Source organism: Lucilia sericata, unplaced genomic scaffold (assembly GCF_015586225.1).
Source record: "Lucilia sericata isolate MDLA Ls3-8-SP2 unplaced genomic scaffold, ASM1558622v1 Contig000126F_arrow, whole genome shotgun sequence".
NCBI lineage: Eukaryota > Metazoa > Arthropoda > Insecta > Diptera > Calliphoridae > Lucilia > Lucilia sericata.
In genome coordinates this window covers 628,469-640,515 of record NW_023994158.1, presented here as the reverse complement: position 1 = coordinate 640,515, position 12,047 = coordinate 628,469, and the positions used below count along the sequence as shown (strand labels likewise).

The window sequence follows — 12,047 nt, the reverse complement described above, 5'->3', positions numbered from 1 at the left end:
TCGGGGGTATTATATGGTCGGCCTCTTACTTGTTTTAAGTTATTAATGAGCTTTAAAGTAATTTTCTGATGGGTACCTTATATAGGGGGTAGGGTCAATTATGGACCGATCCTCGTAAAATTTTGTACAAAACTTCTTTGTGTAAAGTAATTTTCTGATCGGGACCTTATATGGGGAGTCAATTTTGGTCTGATATTTTTTTTTGGCAGAGAGATTTTGGTACAAAATATGTGTGTGTTGAATTTCATCACTGTACTCTTATTTTTATGCCATTAATAAGCGTTAAAGTAATTTTCTGATTAGGACCTTATATGGGGGGGAATTTAAGTTCTGGATTAAAAAAACAAACTTATGCTAAATTTTGTCGCATTTGTTTCATAATCAACGAATTTGTGAATGTTTGAAGCTTTTTACACAATATTCCGTGGGTACATTTGTATGGGGCTATGTGAAATCGTTAACCGATTTTACCCATTATTAATACCAAATATTTCTGATCAATAAAGAATATTTTGGAAAAATTTCATCTCCCTAACTCTTTTTTCTGGTCGCTATCGTGCCAACAACAGACAGAGGGACGGACATTGCTCGATCGTCTTAGCATCTTACGAGGACCCAGAATATATATACTTTGTGGGGTCTATGAGCAATATTTCGATGTGTTACACACGGAATGACAAAATCAATACACCCTCCATCTTTTTTGATGGTGGGTATAAAAAGATCAAAAGCTAATCATATTATCACATCATTGTAGTAAAACAATATTTGAATATTAAATTCAATTTTATAAGGAGACATTAAATAAAAGTCGTACAAGTACATACATATATGTATACCTATATGGGCAATTTTGTGTGAAGTGATGCAACTCAAAAAATCAATTTTGATGAAATTTGCACCAAGGTAAGTGCTATTGGATGGTAGGACAGACAGAAATTTTCTGCTCTATCGGTTAAGAACTCTCGTCGTTAGAGGGGGCCAACGTTGGACATTTTGGTCATAAAGCGTATTTTTTAATTGAGGGTAACTTTTCACCTATTAGCCCTAGTAAAAATTTCACAAAAGAGTTTGGATAGCTATTTTTTCACGGTTTCCAAAAAAATAGATTTTTTGAGTTGGGTCACTTGACATGAAATTGCCCATATATTCGTGTGTAATATTGTCCATTGTGTGTGAAAATTTTTATTATTTCCTAAAAATATATGTTAGGATGGCCCCAATATAAAATTAGTGATGTTTTCTTTTAAAATTAAAGTTTAATTAAATATAATTAGTGTAGGTTAGTCTTTGAGTTAATATTTTAAATCAATGAGTAAAGAAGGTACTTTTTGAAGGTGATTTTTTTAAGAAACCATATGCAAAAATAGAAATACAATTTTTGTAAGAACTATTCCTGAACATTTAAAAATAACCAATTTTTTTGGAAGAGAAAAGATTTATTTAAAATAATTCATTATAAACTTAAAATATCAATTTCTTCCTTTTTTCAAAATTTCAGTTTTTGAACTTATACTTATAGCGGGTTACATAAACTCAAATAAAACATGGAAATTTTTACAACATTTGTTCAGGGGCCACCCTAATGTACATATGTATGTAAATATATGCATGGGTATGATCTTCCTGAAAATTAAGTTAAAAATTCAGCTGCTAAAATTCACATGCACATTTCTGAAGGCTAAACATCTTAAATATCTACATATCTACTCATATAAAATGTTTAAATTTTCTTCTTTTATTGCGAATTATAGATTCCTGCAATATTCCCCTAACTAACTTGTATTAACACAATTTTGTTTATCTTAAATGTTTCCCTAATTTTCAACAAATCTAATTTATTCCTTCCTTCTTTTATTTTTCTTTCCCAATTTTTTGTTTTTTTTTTTTTTTTTTACAACAGTGCCACCAAGGATTCATCATATTAGTACCAGCGGTCATTTGCAAGTTAAAAAAGGTTCATCAGTACGTATAGAGTGTTCGGCCTCTGGTAATCCAACGCCAAATGTTACATGGAGTCGTAAAAATAATATTTTGCCCAATGGTAAGATATTTTCTGCATAAGTAGTAGTATTTCTTTATTGCTCGCATATATATACATTTAAAACTAAAAAGGAACAAGTAGATTTTTTCTCTGTACCTTTTTTGTTTTAAATTGAATTGAAGGACAATGTAAAACTTAAGGGTCATTTTTATATACAATTTTTTAAACTAAATATTTTCTTTATGTTAATTTTTTTTTGTTTTTGGTTTTATTTCTATTTCTTTGTGCAAAAAAAAAAAGGCGAGGAGAAACTTCATTCTCATATACTGTCAATTGAAAATGTGGATCGTCATAAGGGCGGCGTTTATATATGTACCGCCAATAATGGTGTTGGCCAACCCGCCTCTAGTCAAGTGGTTTTACATGTTTTATGTAAGTATATGTTAATAGTAGTTAAAGTTTTTTTTTTTTCGTATTTTAATAGTGTTTATAAAAAACCGACTTTTGGAAAAACCGGTTTTTCGGTTAACCGAAAATTAACCATTTCTAAAAAACCGGTTTGTCGGTTAACCGAGTATAAAAAACCGGTTAAACCGGTTAACCGAAATGTTTGGAAATCTTTAAAATATTATAATATATAGTTGAAAAATGTAATTTTGCGAAATATTATAAATTACTTAATAAGATATTTGCATTTTTTAGTATAGATATGTACATTAATATATCATAAGAAAACAAACTTATATAGATCTGAAGATATTATTGATTCGTTAGGTATATGGAAGTTGCCATACGAGGGATAAATTGACCATATATATCAATAGCAAAAATTATGCCCAGAACTATAAACAGTGTTCAGGTTCGCGACGATTGTCTCGACATAGACAGTGACCTCCCTCCACTCACTACGCCTGTGGTTGTTCAAATTACTGTGAATGACGCTTAGGAATATTGACAGGTGTCATTCTGACTTCCTGTCAATCAACCTAAGCGCCATTACAGTTTGTGAAAAACCCCAGCAGCATAAGTTCTCGGACGGCAACAACAATCCTTATGTTTCGATAAATAAAGTCCGTTTTGAGAACGTTTGAGAAACTTCTCGATTTTTACTATACTCACGCAGTAAACAAGTAAGTATATAGATAATATTTGTTTAACAATCTTAGGTCTGTTTTCATATGCACAAACGGAAAATAATGTTTAAAATTATCTATCCAAAATTTTTAAAAATCACAATAAAATATCAAAGAAAACATAAAATTTTGTACTAAAAATTAGATTTTTTTGAAACCGGTTAACCGAGACTTAAAAACCGGATAACCCGGTTAACCGAAAACCAATGTTTTAAAAAACCGGTTTGCGAAAAACCGAAATATGCAATAAAAACCGGTTTTTCGGTTAACCGGTTAACCGGTTTATAAACACTATATTTTATTATATTTTTCTGCAATTTTATAAAAGTATACATATAAAAATAATATGAACAATCGACTGACTACCCCTCTATAAAAATATTGTTTTGTTTAGTAAAATATAAATTTTTATTAGTTTGTTTAGTTTTTATATACAAACGTATTTCTTTGTTGTCCTGTTGTTTTAACATTTAATTTTTATGCTCTTGTCTTTCAATATTTTTTATGGCAGATCCTCCTGAAATCACAGTAGAACGTCCTGTGGTATTTTCCGGAGAGGGTCATGAGGCCATGCTTGTGTGCATAGTTCATGGCGAAACTCAACCAGAGGTAGGTTTTACTTTATACATTTTTTTACGACTACTTATTGTTATTATTAAAGTAATAAAATTTACATAATTATGAGTAGTATAAAAGGCAACAGATATAAAATGGTTGGAATTAAATCAATATTTTGAAAATTTTTTGTTTAATATTCGCAAAGTTGGGTATAAGCCCACTATTTTGATTCAAAAAAAATTTATAACAACATACTATGTTTAAAATAAGAAAAATAAATAGATTTTTAACAAATCTCACCAATAAATAGTTACTTACTTATTAACTATTACTTTCAATTATTGAAGATATAGCCAAAACGGTTCAATGTGGTTGGAAAAAATAACTGCTTAAATGGTTTAGCATATTCAATAATAACTATGATTTTTTTAATTTTTTCCGAAATATTGAGGAAATATATATCTAAACAATTTTGAACAAATTTTTCTGAGAACAACTATATAGTAAGATCAAACTTTGACCTACTGTAAATCAGAGAGTTCTTTATCGATCTTGTTAAAAAATTGTATCTCAACTACTATTTAATACAAATATGATACAAATTTCATGCCGATCCGAAGACATTACTTTCAAAAGTTTGGTCACTTGACATGAAATTTCCCAAATATCGAACAATATAGGAAAAGTCATGACTTTTTCAGAATTCTTATCATATCTCTGATGTATGATAGAATAGCGTAAGACGTGGACCCCGAATGTATCATTTAGACTTCATAAGTCATATGGACTTATGCGGAAAGTTTTTCTACCAAAATGACTCGAGAAAATGAGACATAATAAGTAAGAGTGTTATATTCGGCCATGCCGATGTACTCGCATTTTTAAGACAGTTAATGAAACATATTTGCGTCAAGTGCTAACGCTGTATCCGTACCTTTAAGGCAGTACTGAGTGTTAAAGTCATTTTCTGAAGGGTACATTATATGGGGGCTAGGGTCAATTATGTACCGATCCTTATAAAATTTGATAAAGATATTTAGGTTCCTACAAAATATGTTCATTTCGAATATATATGCTTTTTATTCAGTTATGAGCTTTAAAATCGTTTTCTGAAGGGGACCTTATATTGCAGGTTGGGTCAATTATAGACCGATCCTTATAAAATTTCACAAAGAGGTTTAGGTTCTTATAAAACATGTTTTTGACGAATTTCACCGCTATATTGCTTCCTTTAGCCAGTTATGAATCTTAAAGTAATTTTCTGAAGGGGACCTTATATGGCGGGTAGGGTCAATTATGGGCCGTTGCTTATAAAATTTTATAAAGAGACTTAGGTTCCTATAAAATATGTTTATGCCGCTATATATGCTTCCTTTAGCCAGTTATGATCGTTAAAGTCATTTTCTGAAGGGGACCTTATAGGGGGGCTATGCGAAATCGTGGACCAATATTGGCCATATTCAATACCAAATAACCTGCATTAACTAAAAATGTCTGTACAAGAGCTCTCTAGCTGTTCCCGTTTGGACTCTATTGTGTTTTCAACAGACAGACAGATAGACAGACATACAGATGGACAGACGGACGGACATGGCTAGATCGTCTTAGTATCTAATAAGGACCCAGAATATGTTTACTTTTATGGATCTTAGACGAATATTTTGATGTGTTACAAACAGAATGACAAAAACAATATACACCCATCTTTTTTGATGGTGGGTATAAAAAATTTATGAATTTACTTGTTTCATTACCGGAGAATTTAATTGTGTATTTCGACCACTGTGTTTTGATTTTATTAAGGACCAATCGGTTCAGGAGATTTTATTAGAAAAGGTTAGTTTTCGTAACAGATTTTTCCTGTTTTATGAATTTTAATAGAAAATAAGAAAACGTTTAACATTGTTTAAAGTCATTTGGTGTTTACAAAGTGGATTTGATAAACTTTTTATCTCCCAAGTTTAAATACTTATGTCATACCAAAAACTAGTGAACAAATTCAATTCTGTTCGAGCTTTACAAGGTCTTGTTATTCTATTTTTGATATTTGTAAAAATTACAAAGAGCTATAAACCCTAGATAACATACTATATAAAAACCTTACATAAGTAATATACAACTTATTTTGATTTTATGTCATCAATACAAATTACGAGCAGTATTTTTATATTGTAATAAATTAAACATTCATATGATTTTCATCCGTTTTAACTGCAAATATATTCTATAAATGCAACATTTTAATGTAATATTAAATATGCAAAAAAAATATATACATATGTATGTATGTAGTATGTATATTCAATTTACTAATTATGACAAATCTATAAAACTAACATGTAATTTTATTTTTTAAAATTACTTATGTATGTAGATTTATTGACAATATATTTGATATTTATTTGCGCAAGTAAAATATAAACATATAAAATTTAATTACAAATATTTTAAATTAAATTGTATATCATTAATTATTTTCAGGGATAGACTGTTATCACACTACTAACTAATATAAATATTTTCTGTTTTTTTTTTTTTTTTTTTTTTCAAACAAAATACTGAAGATATTATGACATTTATATGACAGACAATAGTTTGCAAAATATTTAAATGTAATTATGGATGTATGTGAACATTTATACAGTAAAATAATGGAAGTTATTAGTGGTTTAGCAAAATTTTTTAAATAGCATAAAAATAATTAATTAAATTTTGTAGTTTGTTAGTTATGTGAATATCAGTGCAGAATATGTAAATTTAATTTTGGTTTTAAATGCGTTATAAAATAGAAAATTTAATAAAAATATAATTATAGGCTTTCGGTTTAAATTGTAGTTAGAGATGGGGGGTATATTGTTTTTGTCATTCCGTTTGTAACACATTGAAATATTCGTCTAATACCCATAAAAGTATATATATTATGGGTCCTCATTTGATTATAAGACGATCTAGCCATGTCCGTCCGTCTGTCTGTTGAAAGCACGATAGAGTCCAAATGGAAGTAGCTAGCGAAATTTTGCATAGATACTTTTAGTTGATGCAGTTTGTTTGGTGTTGAAAATGGGCAATATCGGTGCATTATATGCCTAGCCCCCATATAAGGCCCCCTTCAGGAAATTACTTTATCGCCCATAACTGGATAAAAGAAGCATCAATAGCTGTGAAATTCGGCACAAACACGTTTTAATAATAATTTAATTGACCCTTATAAGGTCTCCCTTAGAAAATGACTTTAATGCTGATATCTGATCTTAAGAAGCAGAAAATTACTTTAACGCCCATAACTGTCTAAAAGAAACATCTATAGCGTTGAAATTCGACAGGAACATATTTTATAGAAACTTTAATCTATTCGTAAAATTTTATAAGGATCGGTTCATAATTGACCCTACCCTCCATATAAGGTCCCCCTTAGAAAAGTACTTTAATGCTGATATCTGACCTTAAGAAGCATATTTATCAATAAAATTCGTCATTAAAAAGTTTTATTGGAACTAAAACTATTTTCTAAAATTTTTTGAGGATGGGTCCATAATTGACCCTACTCCCCACTCTTACAAAAAAACAGTTTACGGTTATAAATATTGGATCAAAAAAATTATATTTTTAATTCGGAAGAGCACGGTCCATACTTAAGTTCTTATTAAAGGCCCTCTTCCAAATATTTCCCAAATGTTCATATTAATATCGACATATGACGGCTGAAAATTGATTTATTCAATTTGTCCATAAAATGTTATTGCTATCTGTCTATGTTTAGCTTAAATGTATGGAAATTGAGGCGAAATTAATAAAATTTTTGAAAGACAACTTTTACATCTTTTGAACCTTACAAAATTAAATAAAATTAACACAAAATATTTAACAACTCTTCTTGTTCGCTCGACATCTAATTTGGCATTGCTTGATCAGTACAATTATTTTAAAATATTTTTTGAAATATTTACTTTTTAAAACTTTGAAGTTCTTTAAAAAGAACACAGGACCACGAAATGAAAAACTAAATTCGCAGTTTTTCTCCATTAAATTTATAGTTTCAGACGTATATCATTTGGTTCGTGTCTTACTTTTTATACCCTCCACCACCATCAGTGGTGATAGAGGGTATATATAACTTTGTCATTCCGTGTGTAACACCAAGAAATATTCATCTGAGACCCAACAAAGTATATATATTCTGGGTCCTTATCAAATTCTGAGTCGATTTAGCTATGTCCGTCTGTCCGTCTGTTCGTCTGTCTGTGTAAAACACGCTCACGATAAAACGAAGCAATAGAGTTTAACCAAATTCACGCAAAATGTTCTTCATTTTCCTAAGTTGTTTGGTATTGAAAATGGGCAAAATCGGTTCACACCGAGAAAAGTTATGAATCAAAATTTAAAACAACCTCGAAAAAAATAAGCATTTTTTACACCATACATTCGTTTTTACACAAGAGCTTGGTCCCTGCTGAAAATTGCCAGAATCGGTCCACAATTTCATATACCTCCCATACAAAAGTACATATTCCCGAAAAATGGGTTTTTTGTTAATAACTTCCGTCAGAATGTTGATATCTTCACAAAATTTTACAAATTAAAATCTCATGTCAATAGAATTCATTCAGAGAAAAAATTTTCTGGATCAGTCCATAATTGGACATAGCTCCCATACAAGGTCCCTTCCCGAAAATCACTTAAACGCGCATTGCTCATTACTAAATTAAGATATCCTTATAAAATTTGGTATAAGTATTACTCATATGCACAGAAATGTTACTGTGAAATTTTTTTCCCGATCGGTCCATAATTGGTCATAGCTCCCATACAAGGTCCCCTCCCGAAAATCACTTAAACGCGCATAACTCATTACTAAATTAAGATATTCATATAAAATTTGGTACAAGTATTGCCCATTTGAATAGAAATATTACTGTGCAAGTTTTTTCCGACCGGTCCAAATTGGTCATAGCTCCCATACAAGGTCCCCTCTCGAAAATCACTTAAACGCGCATAACACATTACTAAATTAAGATATCGATATAAAATTTGATATACGTATTACTCATATGCACAGAAATATTATTGTGAACTTTTTTTCCAGATCGGTCCATATTTGGTCATAGCTCTCATACTAGGTCCCCTACAGAAAATCACTTAGATGAACAATATTCATTACCAAATAATTTTGAAATTTTGTCTTTATATACATAATTGGACATAGCTCCCATACAAGGTCCTTTTACGAAAATCTCTTAAACGCACATTACTCATTACCAAATAAAGCTATACTAAATTACGAAAATATTGACTGAAATATAGCTTTTATGTACAGAAATTTTGCTTAAAGAATTTTTTACGATCGGTCTATAATTGATCTTATCTCCCATACTAGGAACTGCCGCTAAAAGCGCTTTAACCTTATTTACTATTTGCATTATCAATTTGTGTAGAACAAAATTATATATATTTTCAAAATCCTTAAATCTTTCACACACATGCATACATGCAAATTTTTAAATATTGCTAAGCACTATAAAAATATAAAAGAAAATGGCGTTTATAATGTTCAATAAATCTTGGAATTGTTTAAATCTTGGGATTTTTCTATTTAAGACATGAGAAGACTTATTTCTACAAATATTTGATCAATTAGAGAAGTATTAATATAAAAGTAGCTGGTGGAGGGTATTTAAGATTCGGCTCAGCCGAATATAGCACTCTAACTTGTTTTATTTTAAAAAATACTTAATATTTCCTATATATTTTTATCATTACTATAACAAGAAAATATCTATGTTAATTCTAAAAATAAATAGGAAAACAATTTCTATTACATGTGTAATAACTAATGAGTTTTATCTCTACTATAAAAAAACTAATTGAATTTAAATACTAACACATTAAGGACACACGAATTTTCTTCTTTTTCCCATATATCTTCTATACACTCTTTACTATTATCCCGTTTTTTATGCAGATGCTGTAACAAACACAAGCAAAAGTTGTTACTAATGCAATAAAAAAAGTCACTTGTTACTTTTTAAATATTTTTTTTTTTCTTTTCCTCGTTTTGTTAGAATTATTGGTACGAAACAGTTTCAACACTAATTAAAAGGGGATTAAACATGAAAGTACGCGCAATATGGTAGAAAATTTAATGTAGAAAAAAAAGAAATCAAATCAAAAGAACTTAAGCTATTCATTATTACAAAATAGTTTTTTTTATTCTTCGTTTTGTCATCTTAAAAAGAATTTCTTTGTATATGTGGGTTTAGAAAAGCAGTTTGCAGAGTACAAAGAATAAAATACATATTTTCAGCTAAGTAACCTGCTGTGAATGAGATACATATAAGGTTAAATATTTAATTACGAGCATTTTAGCTTAAAATGTACTGGAGACGGAAAAAATATTATTTTTTTAGAGAAAATTATTTAATCCTTTATATAATGGGATAATTATTTAAGAAACTATGGTTTTAATATAAAAAAAATAAATAACATGTTACACGTATGAACTATTAATGAGCATAAACCAAACCACTAATGAAGTAATTCTTATACTCATTTTAATTTGTAACCGTGGTTCAATAAAAGTAATTAAGCTTGTGAACATGAAATTTGGTTGAGAAGTTTTGGATCATAAGAGCCTTACTTATGTCAAATTACATTGTTATACTAGTATTTTTAAGCCAGTAATGAGCGTTAAACGAATTTTATGAAGGGGGCCTTATAAGGGGGGTAGGGTCAATTATGAACCTATCCTCATAAAATTTGATAGGGAAATTTTGGATTATATGAAACTTATTTATGTCGAATTTTATCGCTATACTCGTAATTTTTAAACAGATATGTCCATTAAAGCTGTTTTTCGGGGGTCCACTTGTATGAGGGATATCCGAAAACATAAACCGATATTGCCTTACCTATAGAGAATATTTGCGGAAAATTCCAATCCTCTATCTCGTTCCTTTCGGACTCTATCGTGCTTTCAACAGACAGACGGACGGAAGGACAGACGGACGGACGGAAGGACAGACAGACATGGCTAGATTGTCTTAGAAATTACTAAGGACCCAGAATATATACACTTTTCTGGGTCTATGACAAAATCAATATACCCCCCATATTTTTTGATGGTGGGTTTAAAAATAGTTAAAGATGGAGTTAGAGACAATAAATTTAAAAAAATCTTAAAAACATCTAAGATTTTGTCAGCATCACTGCTAAACGTTTAAATTCGCTGAAATTTATGAGACACCTGTTATGCAATATTATTGAATTTGACCTAATTAACTATTTAATAAATATTTTAATTATCAAATTAATATGAAAAAATTATAAATAATAGTAAACAAAATTTTAAAAATATTATTTTTGAAAGAGTTTAGAGTACACTCAAAGTATTTTCGCAATATCTATGTATATAAAGTTTTGTGTAATATCATTAAAGTTTTTAAACAGATCAATAATTACTCGAGTTTACAAATATTATACTTTTTGTTTGCTTATGGAATGAAATATACATTTCCCAGTAAATATTAATTTCGTTTAATAACATTTATTTGAAATTGTAGTCAATTTTAACAAGTGAGAATGTTATATTCAGCTGTACCGAATCTCATATACCCACCATCAAACCGTATTCCGTAAAAGGATTGTTCCCCTATAAACATCAGGATGATATTACTCATCATGGTTCATATTAAACATGTTTAAATTGAATATCATCGCTGTACTAGCATTTTTATGCCAGTAATTAGCGTTAAAGTAATTTTCTGAAGGAAGGCTTATATGGGCGGGTAGGATCAGTTAACGATGAAATTCTGTAGGATGATTTACGTTCCTATAAAAGTTTCTTATGTCAAATTTCATAACTGTACACGTATTTTTAAGCCAATAATGAGCGTTATAGTCATTTTCTGAAAGGACACTTATATGGGGGTAGGGTGTATTATGTACCGATCCCCATAAAATTTAGTAGGGAGATTTAGGCTCATATGAAACTTATTTGTGTTGAATTTCGACGCTATACTCGTACTTTTAAAACAGATATGCATGTTGTTTTGGAGGTCCACTTGTATTGGGGCTATCTGAAAACGTGAACCGCTACTGCCGATATTGCGCACAGCAAACAAATCTTACCAATAGAGAATTTCAACCCTCTAGCATATTCCATTCGGTCTCTATCGTGCTTTCAACAGACAGACAGACGGACAGAAGGACATGGCTAGATCGTCTTAGAATTTAATAAGGACCCAAAAATATATATACTCTTGTGGGTCTAGGACCAATATTTCGATATGTTACAAACGGAATTTTTGCTGATGGATTTAAAAATATGTAAGGGCATTTAAAAATTTTTCGAAAATGTTTTGTATCTTGTCCTCTCC

The 12,047-nt window shown here is 29.8% G+C and overlaps 1 protein-coding gene across 1 annotated transcript in view; it reads left to right on the top strand.

Moving 5' to 3' along the window:
- Positions 1 to 1,903: 1,903 nt before the first annotated feature.
- LOC119600887 (neural cell adhesion molecule 2) overlaps positions 1,904 to 12,047 on the top strand; it is a gene marked incomplete at its 5' end in the record, with an annotated part of 46,945 nt that continues 36,801 nt past the window's right edge. The window contains 3 exons of the mRNA XM_037951456.1: positions 1,904 to 2,044; positions 2,285 to 2,416; positions 3,629 to 3,726. Coding sequence (XP_037807384.1) covers positions 1,904 to 2,044; positions 2,285 to 2,416; positions 3,629 to 3,726 — 371 coding nt within the window. The remainder of the gene's footprint in view (positions 2,045 to 2,284; positions 2,417 to 3,628; positions 3,727 to 12,047) is intronic.